Source organism: Oryctolagus cuniculus, chromosome 8 (assembly GCF_051225735.1).
Source record: "Oryctolagus cuniculus isolate XC-2025 breed Fujian yellow rabbit chromosome 8, ASM5122573v1, whole genome shotgun sequence".
NCBI classification, from domain to species: Eukaryota; Metazoa; Chordata; class Mammalia; order Lagomorpha; family Leporidae; genus Oryctolagus; species Oryctolagus cuniculus.
The window spans coordinates 83,993,846-84,016,276 of NC_142874.1; the positions used below are offsets into that span (position 1 = coordinate 83,993,846).

At 42.3% G+C, this 22,431-nt stretch overlaps 1 protein-coding gene across 1 annotated transcript in view; it reads right to left on the reverse strand.

Annotated features, from left to right (window-relative positions):
• The window catches only part of ENPEP (glutamyl aminopeptidase), a 91,377-nt gene that overhangs the window by 27,133 nt on the left and 41,813 nt on the right, over window positions 1-22,431 (reverse strand). The window contains exons 7-10 of the mRNA XM_002717183.6: window positions 18,749-18,883; window positions 15,253-15,318; window positions 9,221-9,286; window positions 8,945-9,096 (exon numbers count right to left, since the gene is read on the reverse strand). Coding sequence (XP_002717229.3) covers window positions 8,945-9,096; window positions 9,221-9,286; window positions 15,253-15,318; window positions 18,749-18,883 — 419 coding nt within the window. The remainder of the gene's footprint in view (window positions 1-8,944; window positions 9,097-9,220; window positions 9,287-15,252; window positions 15,319-18,748; window positions 18,884-22,431) is intronic.

Genomic DNA, 22,431 nt, shown 5'->3' on the forward strand with positions numbered 1-22,431 from the left:
AGGGGCGCGGAGACCGCGGAGTGCGCGCGCGAAGCCGGGAAGCCGTGCAGATGAGAGAAGCGCGGGCTGAAGCGGCTCAGAGCCGGGAAGGCGCTGAGAAGCAGCCTCGGGGCGGGCGCCGGGAAGCCGCGAAGATAAGAGAAACAGTTTAGAAGTAAAATGAGAGAAATAGGAATGCTGGCAGATAGAAGTAAAATAGGAGAGATAGGAATGCCCGGAGGTAGAGAAATAGGGAAAAATAAGGCCTCCCCACAACACGGCAATGAGAGAGCTTGGATTCGGTCTGCCTGATTAGTAAGACGATAAGCACCTGCGGGCGGCTGCAGGTCACCAAAGATAGGCATGTTATCAACACCAATAAGTCTCCCCACAATACGGCAATGAGAAGGCTTGGATTTGGTTTGCCTGATTGCTAGGGCTTGTAAGCACCTGCAGGCAGTTCTAGCAGAGCAGAGCATGCGCTGCAGGGCACCGAACTCAGGCACGCATCAGCGCCTAAAAACCTCCTCACAACATGGTGAAGAGAGGACCCGGATTCGGTTTGCCTGATTGATAGGGCTTGTAAGCACCTGTGGGCAACTCCAGCAAGCAGAGCAGAGTGTGTGCCGCAGGGCACCGAAGACAGGCACGTATCAACACCAAAAAATAAAAAGAAAGGGGGATCTGTGGGGAGCAACTCAGACTATACTGTTACTGGAATTAAGACTTATTCTATGCATCTGCTCTCCCACAATATGGTGCTGAGAAGGGAGAAACAGCTTCTACACAGCTGCCTCCAGTTCAACCAATAAACTGTAGGACCTGCTCCTGATTGGAGGAGAGCAGCGAACTCGGCGTGTGGGTAGCGTGTGGGATTGGTGGAAGAGGACTATAAAGGAGGAGAGAGACAACATGCACCAGGAACGTCTAAGGGGAACATCTAAGAGGAACACCTGTGCAGCCCCCGAGAGAGCCGGCCGGCGGAGTGCCACTCCCCCGCGGAAGTGGGGAAAGTGGCCAGGGGGAACCGCCCTTCCACGGAGGTGGAAGGGATGGTAGCCAACCCGGGAAGAACCAGCAGCAAACCCGGGGAGGGCCGAGCAGACGAAAGAACAGCGCAGGGTCCTGTGTCGTTCCTCCACGAAGATGGGGAGCGACACATTTCAATTCATTCATCATGAAGACACTCTGCCTATAGCTACTTCAGATCATCCAAGGCACACAAAGTGTCCTTTGTTCAGGCGTGAACTATTACTTTTCAGAACTTGCATTATAGCAAGGTACCCAGTTTTTCCAAACTGCATTTACTGTGAGGGCTCTGAGAACCCGAGGTTTCTAGGAGAGGCCCATAGTGAGCCCCACAAGCTGAGCACAGCGGGTGTTCTCCATGCCTCGCCAGTTCAGGTGCCAGCTGTCTTCTAGAAAGTAGCTCATTCAATAATCCTGAGGGCTCTTCATTATCTGCTGCCTTGCATGCGGAAGTGCTTCCACTTTGGGGAGCACCTAAATGTGTTGCTAGCGTGACTTAATTCCCCAAGCCCGGAACTGTAACCTGGAAGACAGGCTCCGTCCCCCAACTCATGCAGCACGCATCCTGGGATGGTCTGCACAGATCTGGCAGCTCTCTGGACCTACGCCTGACCATGACTGTGAAAGAGACCAGCAAGCAGTTCAGAGCAGATTGTTCTTAGTAAATTCTCCTGATTCAATTCTCTGCAGGCTGTGTACTCTTAAAAATGTTAGCTCCATTGAAGTCATTGGAACCTCTGCCACAGCCCTCCAGCCCAAGGCCATGTCAGCTCCATCTACTCTCACATGGGTCTCCTCCCTGCTTCCACACTTATCCCCACTGAGAAGGGACACTTTAAACGATGTAAGCATGATGCTACCATTTCTATCTTTAAAATCCTTCCGGCATCTGGCCCAGCTGTTCAGACAGAGTGCTTGGCTTCAAGACCCAGCTCTGCTCCTGATTCCAACTTCTCTTCCAACCGTGTAAGGGACCTAAATGGAGTTCCCAGCTCCTGGCTTCAACCTGACCCTATCTTGGCTATTGTGGGCATTTGGAGAGTAAAACAGTGGAAGGGAGATCTCTCTCTTCCTTTTTTTTTTTTTTTTTAAATTTATTTGACAGGTAGAGTTAGACAGTGAGAGAGAGAGACAGAGAGAAAGGTCTTCCTTCTGTTGGTTCACCCCCAGAATGGCCGTTATGGCTGGAGCTGCACTGATCCAAAGCCAGGAGCCAGGTGCTTCTCCTGGTCTCCCATGCAGGTGCAGGGCCCAAGCACTTGGGCCATCCTCCACTGCCCTCCCCGGCCACAGTAGAGAGCTGGACTGGAAGAGAAACAACCGGGACTAGAACCCGTCGCCCATATGGAATGCAGGCATCGCAGGCAGAGGATTAATCAAGTGAGCCACAGCGCCGGCCCTGATCTCTCTCTTCCTAAAAATTACTAAATAAAATAAATACATAGAAAAATTCTTCAATTTGGACTCTACTATCCAAAATTTTGAGCACAGTCTGCATGCCTGGTGCCTTTCTTGCCCTCCACCTTCATCTCTCACTACTTTCCCTAGTCACTCTCTGCTGTTAATTTCTTGGATTCCAGCTGCCTGCCTTCAGATCAAGGCCCCATTTTAAAGAAGTTACTTAATAACTCTCTGCCTCAATTTCTTCATGTGTTATAATAAAATATATCCAACGTTCTTAAAATAGTGCCAGTCACTTAGCCTGTGCTTAGCAGTAAGGGTCGCCTATTATATGCACATGGCTCCTGTTTAACGTTGAGGCCTTCATGCATGTTGTAGTTTACTTTTTTTTTTTTTAAGATTTATTTATTTATTTGAGAGGTAGAGCTATAGACAGAGAGAGGGAGAGACAGAGAGAAAGGTCTTTCATCTGCTGATTCACTCCCCAAATGGCCACAATGGCTGGAATTGAGCCAATCCAAAGCCAGGAGCCAGGGGCTTCTGCCAGTTCTGCCACACAGGTGCCATCTTCCACTGTTTTTCCAGGCTGCAGCAGAGAGCTGGATCAGAAGAGGAGCAGGTGAGATACGAACCAGTTTCCATATGGGATGCTGGCACTGCAGGGGGAAACCTAGCCCACTGTGCTGCAGCACTGGTCCCGAAATTTATGTTTTAAACATCCCACATGGTCTCTGCCCCCACACCAACTTGCTCACCCTGAATATCATATCCTTAGAAAAGAAAGTCTTCTGTGACCCTCCCTATCCCACCACACTTCCTGCCCCTGCTCAGAACTAATTCAATCTCAGAAAGTCAGGGATACAAATGACAGGAGAGCATAATTCCTACAAAACTTTCTGAATGGAAGATTGTTTCACAAGAGAATTATTCATTTTAATATTGAAACCACAGGGCAAGTGCTGTGGCACAGTGGGTTAATCTGCCATCTGCACTACCAGCATCCCATATGGGAATTGGCTCAAATCCTGGTTGCTCCACTTCCAATCCAGCTCCCTGATAATGAGCCTGGGAAAGCAGCAGCAGATGGTCCAACTGCTTTGGCTCATGCACCCACACGAGAAATCCGGAAGAAACTCCTGGCTCCTAGCTTCAGCCTGGTGGATTGTGGGGAGCAACTCAGACTAGACTAAGTTACTGGAATTAAGACTTATTCTATGCATCTGCTCTCCCACAATATGGCGCTGGGAGAGGAGGAAACAACTTTTACACAGTTGCCTCCAGTTCGACCAATAACCTGCAGGAGCTGATCCTGCTCCTGATTGGAGGAGAGCAGCGTACTCGGTGTGTGGGTAGCAGAGTTGGGATTGGTGGAAGAGGACTATAAAGGAGGAGAGAGACAACATGCACCAGGAACATCTAAGGGAAACATCTATCTGAAGGAACACCTGTGCAGCCCCCGAGAGAGCCGGCCGGCGGTGTACCGCTCCCCTGCGGAAGTGGGGAAAGTGGCCAGGGGGAACCGCCCTTCCACGGAGGTGGAAGGGACGGTAGCCAACCCAGGAAGAACCAGCAGCAAACCCGGGAAGTGCCGAGCAGACAAAAGAACAGCACAGGGTCCTGTGTCGTTCCTCCGCGAAGAAGGGGAGCGACAGTGGATGTTGTGGCCATCTGGGGAGTGAACGGCAGATGGAGGATTGATCTCTCTCTCTCTCTCCCTTTATTTCTCTCTCTCTCTCTCTGTCTCTCCTTCTCTTTTTGTAATTCTGATTTTTAAATAAATTAATAAATATTTTTAAAAATATTGAAAACCACCAATATTAAGTTTGGCCAAGAACATAATATAACTATAAAGGAAACAGTTCTAGTTATTAAATATATTCTGAACCACTTTCTTCATACCCTATAATTCTCCTTCTTCATGGTGTTCTCATTGCTGTGGAATAATTGATCAGGTGATCATTAATGTATGTGACTGTGAAATTAAGTCAAGAAAGTCGTTAAGAAAGAGATAAGGACGACAAATGGCCTCTTCAGTGAGAATCAGACAGTGGGATTAGAGAACACCAGAGTACAGATGGGTACAGAATTCTCTCTGTTCAAATTAAGTACTAAAGAGTTGAAATAATGGACAATGGAATTGGGTATACATGAAACCGGATCAATGTCCAGGGACCAGTGACATTCTCTGTCTCCTCCTTTAGTCAGGATTCACTGTAGGAGGGCTAGGCTGTGTACACTGGGCTGGGATGATGCCTCCAGAGTGGTGCATCCAGGCTCCTGGGGCAGCCCCAAGACTGGGGTCCATGAGATTCTTATTTTGTTCCTTTCAGTTGGGGTGGGGCTGGCACCCCAGAAATACATGCAAAAAATAGCTATTCAGTTATGCAGAAATGCTGGAAGTATTAAAACTTTTGTAAAGGTGTATCCATACAAGTATGGTAAGTTTTGAGATCATCAATTGTATTGCACATGCTTTGTCAGTTTTTATAATATTTGATAGATTTTTAAAAATCCAACAACTTAGAGAAAATGACATGTTGACTTTGTTTTTTTTTTATATTGTTGCATTTATTTATTTCAGAGACAGAGACAGATGGAGATCCCCCTCATCTACTGGTTCCCTTTCAAAGTACTGCAGCAGCCCGAGCTGGGCCACGCTGAAGCCAGGAGCCTAGACATCAATCTAGGCCTTCCACAGAGTGGGAGGGACCAAAGTGTTTGAGCCATCACCACTGCCTCCCAGGCTGTGCATTAGCAGCAAGTTGGATTCAAGTGCTTGATGCACACATTGAACAGGTGCTCTGAAATCGGATATAGATGTCCCACCTGGCATAACCATCAGGCCAAACACTTGTACTGGATTTGTAATGTTAATTGAAATGCTTAGAAAATGTTAACTCAATAGCCAGGTTTTAATGTCTAGAAAAATTTTGTTTGTAGAGTTAGGGGTTTGATTTTAATATACTATTTAGGGAAATTTTATTAAGTATACAAGTTCCTTACAAATGATACATGCAAGAGAATTTAAGTTTCTAAATGCTATTTTGCATGCTCAGGAGAAGTTAATTTGTGGATAAACTAATCACTAACCAACATTAGAAAAGCTGATGCTGAAAAGCCACCAAGTCTTTTCCACCTTTCTCACTGCTCTCTCAGGAATCTTTTAAAGGCTCCTGGTTTTAGTTCTGCAGTCCACTGATAATTCTAAATGCCTCTTGTTTTTGAGAAGCAAAGACAGGCAAAGCAAGAGTTTGCATCTGCTGATTTACTCCCCAAATGCCCACAAAGGTCCAGACTGAGCTAAGGCCAAAGCCAGGAGCTAGGAACTCAATCCATGTCTCTGATGTGGTGGCCATTTCTTTTCTTCCTGGAGATCACCCACCAGAATCCCAGCTATTCAGCTCTTACAGCTATTCATGGTATACCAGGTGCATTTCTTTTCACATCTTTTCAAGGATGGAGACCTTGTTTCCTGGATGCTGTCTTCCTGTTTTTAAATTTATTTATACCCTCCTTTTTCCACCTTTCTCCCTTTAACCTGAATTCAGCCGTAAGTAACTTTCTAAGAAATGTATGTGGAAAGGGTTTTCTGTGGCTGCATGTCTGAAAGTGTCTTTATTGTACTTTCCTACTTGGTTTAGTTTGAATGGGTAAAGAATTCTAAGTTGAAAATATTTGGGGTGGGGTTGTGAGTGTTTGGCATAGTGATTAAGACATCTGCATCCCACATTGGAGTTCATGGGTTGGAGACCCAACTAGCTCCCAATTCCAACTTCCTGGTAATGTGCTCCTGGAAAGGTTATCAGTCAATGGCTCAATTAGTTGGGTCTCTGCCACCCATGTGGGAAACATGAATTGAGTTTCTGCCTCCTGGTTTGGGGCTGTCCTAGCCCTGGCTATTGCAGGCATTTGGAGAGTGAACCCACTTGATGGGTGCTCTCTGACTGTCTCCATGTCTCTGCTTTTTAAATTAAAATAATTAATTATTCATTTTTTTTTGACAGGCAGAGTGGACAGTGAGAGAGAGACAGAGAGAAAGGTCTTCCTTTGCCGTTGGTTCACCCTCCAATGGCCGCCACGGCTAGTGCGCTGCGGCCGGCGCACTGCACTGATCTGAAGCCAGGAGCCAGGTGCTTCCTGGTCTCCCATGGGGTGCAGGGCCCAAGCACTTGGGCCATCCTCCACCGCACTCCCAGACCACAGCAGAGAGCTGGCCTGGAAGAGGGGCAACCGGGACAGAATCCGGCGCCCCGACCAGGACTAGAACCCGGTGTGCCGGCGCCGCTAGGCGGAGGATTAGCCTATTGAGCGGCAGCGCCAGCCTTATTAATTAATTTTAAAGACACCCACCTGTTGAAAAATATTTATTAATTCAATATTCTGGAGGTTTTTTTTTTTTTTAATTCTCTTACATTCAGGGTTGCTGTGGATATGTCTAGTGCATGCTAACCCGTGTGTCTATATCCTGAATTTTCCTGAGGCTATAGCTAGGTATATTTTTGTGTTTTTTTTTTTTTCGTTTTGTTCCATATACTAAGTGTAGCTTTCTAATTGGAACCCTTGTTTCCTCTATTACTCCTTAGATGTAATTTACCCCTCAAGTTTTTCTTTTTGAAGGATATTCTTAGTTTGATGCTATACTTGCCATAATTGTCTTTTCTTTCATATTTGCCAGTTGTACCTGTATTTTCCTACTTTTTAAAAATTTATTTGACAGATAGAATTAGACAGTGGGAGAGAGAGACAGAGAGAAAGGTCTTCCTTCCATTGGTTCACCCCCCCAAATGGCTGCTACGGCCAGAGCTACACCGATCCGAAGCCAGGAGCCAGGTGCTTTCTCTGGGTCCCCTATCTGCAGGGGACCAAGCACTTGGGCCATTCTCCACTGTCTTCCTGGGGCCACAGCAGAGAGCTGGACTGGAAGAAGAACAACTGGGACTAGAACCCAGCATCCATATGGGGTGCCAGCGCTGTAGGCGGAGGATTAACCAAGTGAGCCCCAGCATCGGCCCCTGCCCTACATTTTTTGAGAATTTCTCAAATTTATTTCTAGTTGGCTTATTAATTTTTTTGACAACCAAAGGTTTAGTCTTCTAGGGCTCTTTTTGTATTTTCAGTCGGTTTTTCCAAGACCTTCTGCTCTTAAGGAGTACAATTGCTTCTTTGATCTGAATATATTTCACAAATGTATTTTCTGTTTCCTCATTTATGCTTCTTACAGTTAGGGCTTTTCATTTGCTGACATAGCTTTTTATCCTTCCAGACTTTTCCATGTATCTTGTGATCCTCAATTGTCCCTTCATATTTAAGAAAACACCAGGGGTGAGCATTTGGCAGAGCATCTAAGACACTCCATGGGATGCCTGCATCCATATCAGAATGCTCAGCTTCAAGTCCTGCCTCTCTTTCTGATCCCAGCTTCCTGCTAATGCACACTGGGAGGTGACAGATGGTAGCTTAAGTACTTGGGTCCCTGCCACCCAAGTGGGAGATCTTATTTGAGTTCCAGCCCCCTGGTTTAGGCCTGGCCCAGCTCTGGCTGTTGTGGGCATCTGGGGAGTAAACAGCAGACAGATCTCTTTCTGAAGTCTCTTTGTCTCTTTCTGTCTTTCTATTTTTCTCTCTCTCTCTCACTATCTGTCTCAAGTCTTTCACATAAATTACAAAATAAATAAATGATAAATAAATCATTATAAAAGGGATAAAACTAAAATGTTTACTCTTAATGGCTGGTATGCAATCTCTGTACCGTTGAAATGCTACATAGATTTTGGGAACAGGCTTCCCAGCTGAACAGCAAGTCTGATTGGGCACTCCATCCGTGCTTGAGGGTGCTGCCTACTTGTGCCATAAATGCCACATTGAGGATGACTTTACTGTGGGGGTCCTAACCAAAGGGAAACCCTTAGTTTAATTCCACTGTCTTCAACCATTTATTTAGGAATCAACTTCTCTAGATTTTTTGCCTGAAGTCCTGGGCAGATTTCTGAGACTTCTGTACGGAGAAAGGAATGGTAGTAGAAGGAGAGAAAGTGGGAGGGACATGCCCCACTGGCACAATTGTCCTGAATGTAGACTTCCAACTAGTTGCCCTATTCCAGGCTCGCTTCTCATCTTTGCCCTTCACTCTCATGCTGCACTGAGCCCTAAGCCTGTCCCATTAGTATTATTTGGCTACATCTTCTTCAGGTTGGCTGATTTCTGTCAATATTCCTTTCACTTTTCTTCTAGAATTCTATGATGCATATGGCCCCTTCTTTTTATTTCCTTGGTGCTTCCAGGCTTATTTCTTTTTGTGCTTCTATTTCTCTCTTCAGTGATACCCAAGGTAAACAGGACATAGGCATGTGTGTGTGCAGCTACCATATGGAACCTGGAGACCACTCAGCTATTTTTGAATCTTTTTGTTTCCATAAAGGTACTGTGCTTTTATACCGTCACCCATCAGTCATGTCCTCAAGAGTAGGATCTAAGTTAATGACCAGTATTTCTACTATATTTCTGTTTTCTTTTGAAATGCATCCTAGTGCCTTACCCAAGATCTGAAGGTGGCTGGGAAGGATCAGCTTTTGAGTCCAACAGAAAGCGCTTCTGTATGATGTTCCTCCCGTTGTTCACATTAAGCACAGGATAACCCATCTGTCTGGTCCAAGTGTCCATCACTTCTCCCACTGGAAGGTTACTTGCCTACAATTGAAAAAGAAGTAGAGATTGACTAATTAACAAGTAAGGGAAAATAAAAGAATAGGATAGTCAGATAAATGACGGATAAATCATTTGTAAGTCAGACAAAATAGTATTTCTTCCTTACCTCCTCCAGTGCTTTCCAAAAATCTGAAGTTTTTGCATTTTGAAAATGGAATCTTCTCAAGTAAATCTGAATGTGAAAGATTACAACCATTTTAGAAATAAAAGTTGGATTTTCTCATGCTTCCACAACATGAACTGAACCCCCACTCACAGCTACTCAGTTCAGCCCCTGCCTCCAAGCTAAAGCCAGCAAAGACAATATGTGAATGAATGGGAAAGCCATCTTCCAATAAACCATTATTCCAATAAACTATTATTGAGTCTCATCGGTTTTATATGTCATGAAATATTCTTCTTTTGATTTTTCCCAAACCACTGGAAAAGGTAGAAACTTTTTTGCATTCTTGGATCTTAAAACACAGACACTTGGGCTACATCTGATCTGTAGCTAGAGGTTTGCCCTCCTCTGTTCTATAGAAATGGATGAATAATCTTTTGAATAATGAGATGATGGATGAGATGGATGAGTTGATGGATGAACTGGGAAACTATTTACCCTACAGAACAAAGGCTTTACTCTCAAATATTTTAAAAATATGAAACTTTCAAATAGAAGGCTCCCACTTTGGGAAATTCTGTTCACAACACCTCTCTCAACACTGGGGTTTTCAGATATGGTGTAATAAATCCTCAGGGGGACTTTATGTCTGCTAATCCTGTAACTGGATGCTACCTGAGGTTTCCAGGAACCTTCCAAAGTTCTTATTGTCTCACTCTTGTTACTTTCTAGAATTGTTCCATTTAAAACATGGAAGCTTTGAATAGAAATACTTGTAGAACCTTCACAAGTGTTCTTACTGGTTAACTTTGAACATATCATTTTTAGTCTGAGTTGCTATAATTTTCCATCCAAGTCATGTTATCTTCTAAATTCCTTTTCTTTTCAGGCACACAGTATTAGCGAGAACAATATTTACTCCAACAATAGCCACTCCAAGAGACTTGGAGCAGGGCTGAGGCTAACTTGGAATGTTGTCTCCATATTTGTTCTTTTGATTAATTCACTTCTTAACACTACCACCAGAGGGCAGGCAAAGGAAGGCAGAAACAGCAAATACCGTTCTCTGTGTCAGTTTTAGGTAAGCAATCCAGAGGGTCCTTGTGTCATTTACTGTAGCTTGATAAAATACTTGGACATAGTATAGTAATAATTATCATCATGTGTTAATGAAAAATTTTTATGGAATAGTATCATCTTAAAATTAATGTGGCAGAGATTATCTTACAATGAGATATTTTATAATGTCTTGAGCAACCTGCAATCTTGGGACTAGAGGGCTCTTTGTATTATTTAATGTAACTCCTACATTTTAGAGGCAAAGAAACCTGCTACCTGGGTGGCTGTAAAGGTGAAAGGATTTGCCTGAGATCATTATTGAGTAGAATTCTCAATCTCAGATCCAGGTTTTTGGTTTTTGTCATCATTCTTGTTGTCCTTGTCTTTTAAACTGCAGTGCATTGCTTCTGAACTAGAGGCTGAATGGGAATTTACATAAACATTAGGTTAAACAGTGCTGATTTCGTTTTGTCGATATTAGTGCTTCCGAATTCTCTATATTAGGAAATTTCCTTCTTCACCACCCTGAATAATCACGATGAAGTCATTCCAGAAAGGGAAAGAACACTTCCCACCCAGGCCATTCCTGCCCTCTCCGATACCAGAAGAAAAGCAGAAGGGTGGGTAGACTTTTTAGTTTCTATTTGGTAGCCTTTTATGTTATCTATTATACTCTTTATGAACTGCCAAAGGATCAAGGATTTTCCAGTTGATTTTGCTCTCCTTTCCTTCAACTCTGTATCTGTTTTGCTATCTGAGCTTGGGTTTAAAAGAAGGCAATGAGAACAAAAAAAGGTATGGACAACCAGCCATCACCAGATTCAATACCTGACCAGGTCAGCTACTGCAGAGCATGGATTATGGAATGTAAGGGCAAGAATCACACTTTGTGTATAATAGCTTAAGGAAGATACTGTTTGGATGCTTGAACTTTGTGAGGGAATGTTCTGGTTGGCCTAAGAGCTGACTGAACATGGCCTACATTGATCATAGGTTACTTTCAGCTATTACCTAGTATTTGATGGTTGAAGGAAAGGAGTGAATGGTTTGGTCGTTTTTTTTTTTTTTTTTTGTACATTTATTCCATAGAGCAATAATGGTATGACAAATTTATATCTATTCATCTCCATTCAGCTTACAGGACCACAGAGATTTAGGGTAGAGGAAAACTATTTTAACTTCATAAATATTCATTTTAGACAAGATTTTTTAAAAAAGTAATTATAGCATAGATACTGAGTTAAAGGAAATCTGAGAGTATTATTAAATTATTAGAAAAACTATTTGCTTTCAAGAACTACTTTGATCCTTCTCTTAAGAAGTGAATATGAAATATCACTTAACTTGGAGTCAGCTCTGAAGATATCAAGAATGTATTATCAATTACAGTTTCATTTGGAATGAAACTATTCAATGGAATTTTAATGTAGGTTTTAAAAATGAATTTTATTTTTTTAAAAGATGTATTTTATTTATTTGAAAGACAGTTAGAGAGGTAAAGACAGAGAGACAGAGAGTGAGAGAGAGAGAGGTCTTCTATCCACTGATTCACTCCCCAAATGGCTATAATGGCCGGAACTGAGCTGATCCAAAGCCAGGAGCCAGAAGCTTCTTCTGGGTCTCCCATGTGGGTTCAGGGACCCAAGGACTTGGGCAATTGTCCACGGCTTCCCCAGGCACATTAGCAGGGAGCTGGATCAGAAGTGGAGCAGCTGGAACCCAAACCAGTGCCCATATGGGATGCCAGCACTGCAGGCCAGGGCTTTAACCTACTGTGCAACAGTTCTGGCCCCATGCATTTTCTGTATTTCTATGCTTTATTTTATTTATTGCAGACTATTCACTCATTCATTCACCAGGTATTTTCTGGATCACCTAATAATTGTGTGTGTGGTGCATACTACTATGCCTGTGAGTATGCAGTTTTGATGTATATACAAAACTATGGAGGACAGGGTTCCTGACTACAGTTGCTTACAATAAGAGAAGAGCTGATGAAATCTGAAGCTGAAGCTGAAGCTGAAGGAAAAGTCACCGAGGTCTCACCTACATGCAAGCACAGCGTATGGCTTCTTTTGCACCCAGTGCCACAGATTGTCTATTAATGGACAAAGCTGTACAACGTACCAGTGCACTCCTAAATAGTAGCCTTGGTCTCGTTATTTTTTTTTAAGATTTATTTATTTATTTGTAAGTCAGAGTTACACAGGGAGAGGAGAGGCAGAGAGAGAGAGAAAGAGAGAGAGAGGGGTCTTCCATTTGCTGGTTTACTCCCCAATTGGCCGCAACGGCCGAAACAGTGCCAGGAGCCAGGAGCTTCCTCCAGGTCTCCCACACGGGTGCAGGGGCCCAAGGACTTTGGCCATCTTCTACTGCTTTCCCAGGCCATAGCGGAGAGCTGGATCAGAAGTGGAGCAGCTGGGTCTCGAACCAGCACCCATATGGGATGCTGGTACTTCAGGCCAGGGCATTAACTTGCTGCGCCACAGCGCCAGCCCATCTTGTTACTTTTAATCATTACACAGGAATTTTAGTATTGGATAGAAGGAGACCATGTCCCTTTGGGGAAGTACAGAGACAACAAGATGACACATTTGGATGTGGCCATCAGAAGGAGACTGGGATGGCGGCACGATCCCAAGGAGTCATGCCTGTAAGAAGTACTGGTTCTCCTTGTGAAAGCTGTCGGGTGCTGCCCCCATCTGTTTCCCATTTGATGGACTGGGTACCACCATCAGCACTGCTCTGCCTAACTTCCTCCATCATCACAGCAGGGACGATGGATGTGGAAGGGAAAGAGAAGGAAGATGATTCCATTTCTAGGCTGGAATGGGTCCAACCTGCTGACAGGACATTTGCAGGGCCCCACTGTAGTTGCTTTGATAAAAACCAAGCCTGAGGCAATCGGCTTTGTGTTTGCAGGAAGAACAAAAATGAAGAAGCTGAAACATCCCCTGGAGTAAAGCACTTCAGTGGGAAGTGTAGAGGAGCTGCTGTCTTTCCTGTTTTCAAAAGGAAGCAACCACAAGTTGTACTTTCAAAATTTATATTTATTAAATAAAAGTTAAAAAAAAATAAACAAACTTGTGGGGAGGAAAATGAGACATCTCAGTAATTGCCCTGTAGGTACCATAAAATGCCTGGCAGAGTTTAACATTTCCTAGCTTAGTATACCTGATGCTCATTAGAAGTTTTCATCTCAGAGTGTTAATTAGATGGTGCCACACATTACTACTTAATGGATCTGAAATCTTGGGCAAAGGTCACTTGACTAATCGTTATTTTGCTTTGTTGTCTAAAGCCAGTGAATTCTTCCAGCAATAGCAAATTTCCTTTGCAATTAAATAATTTAGTGCAGAACTATCAGTAAAATCCTGTGAATAGAATGGCAAATGTCCTAACAGCACTCTGGCCTCATAATCAGCCCTTAAGGCATGTGGATCCAGCTGAAATGCCCATGAGAGTATTTCAGGCATGGAAAGCCAAGACACTCTGGGGGGAAAAAAAAAAAACACCTAAATGAAAGATCTCCACGAGTGAGATCCCAGTGGAAAGAACGGGTCATCAAAGAAGTAGGTACCTTTCTCTGAAGGGAGGAGAGAACTTCCACTTTGACTATGGCCTTGTTTAAAAATGATCAGAGTCAGTGAATCCAGGGGGCTTCCATAGCCTTGGCAGCTCATGACAAGAGCCTAGGGTGATTGCTGATGCCATAAACAAGAGTGTCAAATTGTTAAGTCAACAACAGGAGTCACTCTGCACTTCCTCCTCATGTAGGATCTTTGTCCTTAGTGTGCTGTACATTGAGATTTAATGCTATAACTAGTACTCAAACAGTATTTTTCACTTTATGTTTCTGTGTGGGAGCAAACTGTTGAAATCTTTACTTAATGTATGCTAAACTGATCTTCTGTATATAAAGAGAATCGAAAATGAATCTCGACATGAATGGAAGGGGAGAGGGAATGGATAAGGGGAGGGTTGCAGGTTGGAGGGACATTATAGGGGGGAAGTCATTGTAATCAATATTCTGTACTTTGGAAATTTATATTCATTAAATAAAAGTTTAAAAAAATCAAAAAAAAAATCCTGTGAATATCCATGTAAAACATGTACAAAGTGTGTTGTTTACTTACATAAACTGATATATTCTAAAAAAAAAAAAAGAAGAAGAAGCAGCCCTCTTCATTCACTGATTCCATTATAATAATATTTCCCTCTTACATAGGAAGCATTTTCCAATCCAATCGAAGGAAAAATGTTCTATGCACTCTAAGGGGAGAGCCTCACAGGTAGATTCAAATCTCCCTATCACACTGTGTTCCCCTGAAACTCCTGTAGGGGGGCCCTCACCCTTAATGCATGTGTGTGTGTGTGTGTGTGTGTGTGTATATATGTATAAAACACCTGAGCTAAGGGTGTATATTATATATACACATATATATATACAACCTTGATGTGTGTGTGTGTATATATACACATACTCACACACACATATATATACACACACTATATATATTTTATTATATATATATATAAATATGTCATGTGAGTACACAGTGAGAAGACAAGCATGTGCAAGCGCAGAGAAGGCCCTGTCCAGAACCTGAATTCAGCAGCACCTAGATCTACACATCCCAAGCTGCAGAACTGTGAAAAAGAAACTCCTGTTGTCCAAGCCTACTGCACTGTGCCACAGCAGCCCAAGCCAGGGGACTACTACATATACAAAGGCTTTCCAACATCACTGCATAGTCTGCTCCAGCTTCTCCGTGAAACCTCTGCTTAATGATTACAGATACAACGGAAGCACATCACCAGACACAAAGTCACCTCTCATCATTTTTTGTAGAATCTATTTCTGAATAAGGAAAGTAATAAGAAAATGATCCTTAATAAATCACATACCTTAACATGCACCAGTCACATATTAGTGCAAGTTTACTTTTAATACCACTAGAAGTAACAAATGATACCTGGCATCCTTCTTTAAATCTCTCAGGTGTTATCCAGTCTTCAAGCATTCTCAGAATGGAAGCTCCCTAAGATGGAAAAAAATGAAAAGTTAAAAGAACAATGGGGCCGGCGCCGTGGCTCAATAGGCTAATCCTCCACCTTGCGGCACCGGCACACCGGGTTCTAGTCCTGATCGGGGCGCCGGATTCTGTCCCGGTTGCCCCTCTTCCAGGCCAGCTCTCTGCTATGGCCAGGGAGTGCAGTGGAGGATGGCCCAGGTGCTTGGGCCCTGCACCCCATGGGAGACCAGGAAAAGCACCTGGATCCTGGCTCCTGCCATCGGATCAGCGCGGTGCGCCGGCTGCAGCGGTGGCCATTGGAGGGTGAACCAACGGCAAAGGAAGACCTTTCTCTCTCTGTCTCTCTCTCTCACTGTCCACTCTGCCTGTCAAAAAAAAAAAAAAAAAAAAAAAAGAACAATGGATATGTAAGGGACAAGTGTCAGTTCCCACTATGCTGAGTGTTTCATGCTCCTATTTATGAAATTATTTCTTCAAAGCTATTCTGATAAGCTATAGGGCTATATACCTATGGTTTTAGGATAAAAATATCACTTGGCACTCTCCTTTATCGACGTTACTAAAATACTAAAAGATCAGGAGAAATCATTTAAAGGGTCATCATTTTTGTGACCGCAAGCTCAAATAACTATTGCACTTCTGCAATGGACCAGCAGATGGCGCTTTCCTAATGAAATAAAAATAAACAGAAAAAAATGTTCTTTGATGAATAGAAAGTTGTTTAGGGTAAAAATCAAGCAATTTATTGAATATATTTCCTTATGGAAAAAATAATTATATTTGGTATATATAAACACATCGTCAAAATTAATATATAATATTAATATATAGATACATAATTTAGGCACAAAATTATTTGAGTGGTTTGTATCATTTGGTTTTCTTTCATCTGAACAATCTGATGACTATCTGCCCTCCACCTATCCTTCATGTGTTATAAAAGTAGTACTAAAATGCACTACTTATGAGATTTTAAGTCAATTTTCAAGTAACAGACCAGAAAAAAACACCTCCCACTTCAGTTAGTAACTTTTACTAACGTTTATTAAATATTCTAAATACTTTTGTGCCTATTAAGAAAGTTAAAGGCTTAGAAACATTTATTTGTTTCTGACCTAATATATTTTTATATATATAAAATATTTATTTTATTCATTTGAAAGGTAGAGTTACAGAGAAAGGGACAGAGAGAGAGAGAGAGGTGTTACACCCCCTGTTCACTCTTCAAATGACCACAGAGGCTGAGGCTGGGCCAGGCTGAAGGCAGGAGCCAGGAGCTTCTTCTGGGTCCCCCATGTGGGTACAGGGGTTCAATGACTTGGCCATCCTGGGCTACTTTCCCAGGCACATTAGCAGGGAGCTGGAATGGAAGTGGAGAAGCCAGGACTTGGTCCTGTGCCCTTATGGGATGCTACTGCTGCAGGCAGTGACTTAATCTGCTATACCACAATAATGGTCCCTGACCTAATATCTTAATCCATGGAGTATCTAGGACTCAGGAGAAAACTGATTCAGTAAATGCAAACTTCTCCCATGTGAGTTGTTGGAATGGGCTGTTAAGTAGATAAGAAATTTTTCATTTCAACAGGAAGATAATCATTAAAATGAAAATGAACAGAAGATTGAAAGTACCTCTAAGAAGAATATGAGAGGTAAAGTCAAAAAGTATGATGTTATAAATTTCAAATAATAATGTACAGAAGATTTCATCCAATTTAAGCCAATTTTATCTAGGATTAATTTTCATAATTATAATATGCTTGACTTGAATAAAATTTTAGATATCACCTATGATAACAAATTGTATCAGCTTGCAGTAGCCTTTGAGCAATAAAGTGTAGTAGGCAAGCCATGAGAAACTGACATGGAAAATGACTATAATCAAATTTTAAATTATGTTATCCACAAGTCCATTATATGTTTGAAGGAGAGACTGTAGGAGGTATTGTGGGAGACACTTGGGTAACATAAAGCTTTGGGTTATAGAATTCTAATAAATTATCAAAAAATTTTGGTGGATAAAAATACTTCATCTATATCATATGAACAAAGTCACCTTTCAATCTTATCTAAAGATAGTTAAGCCGGCGCCGCGGCTCACTAGGCTAATCCTCCGCCTAGCGGCGCCGGCACACCGGGTTCTAGTCCCGGTCGGGGCGCCGGATTCTGTCCCGGTTGCCCCTCTTCCAGGCCAGCCCTCTGCTGTGGCCAGGGAGTGCAGTGGAGGATGGCCCAGGTGCTTGGGCCCTGCACCCCATGGGAGACCAGGAAAAGCACCTGGCTCCTGGCTCCTGCCATCGGATCAGCGCGGTGCGCCAGCCGCAGCGCGCCGGCCACGGCGGCCATTGGAGGGTGAACCAACGGCAATGGAAGACCTTTCTCTCTGTCTCTCTCTCTCTCATTGTCCACTCTGCCTGTCAAAAATAAAAATAAAAAAAAATAAAAAAAAAGAGAGAATCGAAAATGAATCTTGATGTGAATGGAAGGGGAGAGGGAGTGGGAAAGGGGAGGGTTGCGGGTGGGAGGCACGTTATGGGGGGGAAGCCATTGTAATCCATAAGCTGTACTTTGGAAATTTATATTCATTAAATAAAAGTTAAAAAAAATTAAAAAAAAAAGATAGTTAAAAGTCTTTTCTTCTGAGAATTTCAGTATTTCTTGTCAGTCGTAAAGGATTCTACTAGAAAAGGTATACCCAGATGCAGCATTTCTTGTTGAGCACATGGCAAAAAAAGATTTCCTGTATTCAAAAGAATCTTAAATAAAACAATTTACAATTTGATGCTTAAATTCTAAATGTTTGATGATTAGAACTTTTAAAACATATTTATTTATTTATTTTAAAGATTTATTTATTTACTTGAAAGTCAGAGTTACACAGAGAGAAGGAGAGGCAGAGAGAGAGAGAGAGAGAGAGAGAGAGAGAGAGAGGTCTTCCATCTGCTAGTTCACTACCCAATTTGCCACAATGGTCGGACTTGTGCCAATCTGGAGCCAGGAGCCAGGAGCTTCCTCCGGGTCTCCCATGCAGGTGCAGGAGCCCAAAGACTTCTGCTGCTTTTCCAAGCCACAGCAGAGAGCTGGATTGGAAGTGTAGGAGCTGGGACTCAAACCGGTGCCCATGTGGAATGCTGGCACTGCAGGCAACGGCTTTACCCTCTATGCCATAGTACCAGCCCCAAATGATTAGAATTAAAACAGTTATAAACAAAAGTGAAAAGGGAAAATTTTTAAGAATTGAATTCAAAATCTCATGGCAATAACTACCAGTTCCACTGGAAGCACAAACTATTTAATGTTTAGCACTCAGAATAAATTCTGTACTGTATTCTAGAACCCACTAGCATAGTCTAACTATTCTTACGACTGTTGGGACTTACTAAAATAAAAGTCAATGAATAGGAAGATACTCAAAAGAATGTCTTATCTTGCCCACCTTACTGTAGGATATTCCATCAAAAACAGATGTTATTTCAGCAGGGGTTGACACAGTGACAACAATCGGGTGTGATGACATTAAAGAATCATCCTCTTGTACAGGTAATACATCTTCAGTTAGTATCTGGTCACGCTGAAAAGGCAGAAGGAACCAAAGAAATAAGCACTTTTAAAATACTGATTCATATATATATAATCTTATATATATCATATACAAGGTTATATATACAATATATAATCTTATACTTATCATATATAAGATTATAGATACAATATATATGAACTTTAATATATAATAAAATACAGGAAAAGTAAATATAAATGACACAAATTATTTAAAACAAACAAGACTTCAAATCAGTCATATTTTACACTGATTGATCTATTGAGTTATCATTCCCCTCTTCTATTTATAACTCCTTTAACTTCTTCCCCTGTATGCCAGGCCGAGAAGACATAGCATCTACAAATTCTGTTTCTGCTGCCTCTGTGTGAATTTTCAAGCCCTGATTCTGCATCTGTGTGATGGGAATGATGACAGCACCCAACAGATTTGTTCTGAGCCTCACGTGAGGTGCCACGTCAATTTGCCAAAACTTGATGCTCAGCTTTAAATTAATATCAATTTGAAATTGGAATGAGTCTAAATTAATTTAAAAAGTAGTTCTAATAATCGCCTCTCATTTCAGTCCTAGGTTTTCTTAAAAAGAAAGAGTGGTTGAGAAGTACAGCAATCTAATCAGACTTGTTTGGGTAAAAGCTCGATATTTCCACTTTCTGGATATGGAAGCTTAAACAAATTACCCTAACCCTTAAGTGTAATAATGGCATGGATTAAATGATATAATTCATGTTAAGCTCTTGGCATAGCACCTGGCACAGAGTGGAAGCCTAACAAATGAGTTACTATGTGATTCTTGATAAGATCCTGAAATCTAACTCTGTTAAGTCCTTACTGATTTAAAAAGAAGCTTTATTGGTCTTACTTAATTAAAAATATTTCTTTTTTTTTTTTTTTTTGAAAGGCAGAGTTAGACAGTGAGAGAGACAGAGAGAAAGGTCTTCCTTCTGTTGGTTCACCCCTCAAAAGGTCACTACGGCCGGTGCTGCGCCGATTCAAAGCCAGGAGCCAGGTGCTTCCTCCTGGTCTCCCATGTGGGTGCAGGGCCCAAGCACTTGGGCCATCCTCCTCTGCCTTCCCGGGGCCACAGCAGAGCTGACCTGGAAGAGGAGCAACCGGGACAGAACTGGCGCCCTAACCGGGACTAGAACTCCGGGTGCTGGCACCGCAGGCAGAGGATTAGCCTAGTGAGCCACGGTGCCGGCCCTAAAGATATTTCTAAAACAAACCATGCTGTATTAGTTTACATTTTCCAATTTTATTATTTCCATTTATAATAGACAAGTTACTATTGTCAAGTGATAACTGCCAATTAAGATAATTTTCACTTGGATTTTGACTTTTGTGTACTCAAGAGGTTTAGATAAGTAGAAAAAATACTGCTCATGGCATCAATAAATTTGATTGTTGTAACTGTTTTTGTTACCAGTTATCTGTATAATGTTGACAAGTTACACTGTCATTTCCACTCTCAGATTTTTTAAGAGAAAACTGTGATACTTATCAAATTATATTATATATTTATTTATTTAATCTCCTCACCCATAACACTTTAAATTAAGAGCTCCTTAAGGGACAAGAAGTATATTTTGTTCATTTGCAGATCTTCTCTACTGTTTGTTGAATAAGAAAAAAATGAATGGATGAAGGAAAGAATGAATGTGTTGTACCTTATATTTAAATTTCATTTAAATACCAAGAACTGCATGCCAAATTCTTCCAGAATTTAATCAGTATTTTTGAAACACTGAAATGGGGATATTAGGTAATTTTTTTTTTTTTTTTTTTTTTTTTTTTTTTTTTTTGACAGGCAGAGTGGACAGTGAGAGAGAGACAGAGAGAGAAAGGTCTTCCTTTGCCGCTGGTTCACCCTCCAATGGCCGCCGCTGCAGCCGGCGCACCGCGCTGATCCTGGCAGGAGCCAGGAGCCAGGTGCTTTTCCTGGTCTCCCATGGGGTGCAGGGCCCAAGCACCTGGGCCATCCTCCACTGCACTCCCTGGCCATAGCAGAGAGCTGGCCTGGAAGAGGGGCAACCGGGACAGAATCCGGCGCCCCAACCGGGACTAGAACCCAGTGTGCCGGCGCCGCAAGGTGGAGGATTAGCCTATTGAGCCACGGCGCCGGCTACTTTTTTAAAATATTCATTTATTTGTGTGAAAGGAAGAGGGATAGAGGGAAAGAGATCTTCTATCCACTGTTTCATTACCCAAATGGCTGCAGAGGCCGGGTCTGATCCAAGCCAAAACCAGGAGCCCAGACCTCCATCCAAGTTTCCTACATGGGTGGTAGGGACTCAAACATTTGGGCCACCTTCCATTGCTTTCCCAGCCATTAGCAGAGAGCCGAATTAGAAGCAGAGCAGGGCCAGCGACATGGCTCACTTGGTTAATCCTCTGCCTGCGGTGCTGGCGTCCCATATGGGTGCCAGTTCTAGTCCCAGCTGCTCCTCTTCCAGTCCAGCTCTCTGCTGTGGCCCAGGAAGGCAGTGGAGGATGGCCCAAGTGCTTGAGCCCTTGCACCCGCATGGGAGACCAGGAGGAAGCACCTGGCTCCTGGCTTCGGATCAGCACAGCACTGGCCGTGGCAGCCATTTGGGGGGTGAACCAATGGAAGGAAAACCTTTCTCTCTGTCTCTCTGTCTCTCTGTCTCTCTCAATGTCTTAAAAAAAAAAAAAGCAGAGCAGCCAGGACTTGAACCAAGACTCATATGGGATGTTGGGGTTGCAGGTGTCAGCTTAGCTTGCTGTGTTATAATGCTGGCTCCTAGATAATTTTAAAGTGTTAGAATTTCTTATAACAATTTGATATTAGGGCGACAAGTTATTTTGGGAAAACAAAGCAAAAATATTTTCCACTTCTGTGGTTTATTTCCATTCTATCATAAAATCACTCATTTTCAGTATAGATGAGTGGTTCTCAGGAAAGATTTTTGTCCTCCTGGGGACATTTGGAAATGATTAGAGACATTTTTGGTTGTCTGCTGGGCCAGAGGGTTACTAGCATTTAGCAAGTAGCGAGAAGGAGGGCTGGTGTTCAACATTCTACACTGCACAAGATGGCCTTCCACACAAAGGATTATCTTGTCCTCAATCTCAGTTGTTGAATGGTTAAATTTTTCAAGAACCAAATGTTGCAAATTAGCTTTTTTAAACTTTTAAAATAAGCAAAAGGAAACTACAAGGGCTTCAAGCACTTAACTTTTAAAATTTTGTCCAGTAGAGGGAAGTATTCTACATAGTCCACAACCTCTTGTAATTCTCTACTTTCGCACATCTATGTATTTATATATTCATAGACACTCAGATGTGTGGATTTCAAAATACCTTATGTGAAAATAAACTTATCTTTTGATTCCATTTGTCACAAGGTTTTTGAAGTATTCCCATGTATTCAATTAGATTAAAATGTCTGTACAATCTAAGTATAAATAACAAAGCAAGTTTTTTTGAAAAAAAAAATTATAGAGTTCATAGAAGTTTTGTTGCAGGCCCTGCAGGTGCACCCTATATATTAACAGTCACTAAGTGTAAATTTGGGGAGGTTTTAAGCTTTTTCAAAA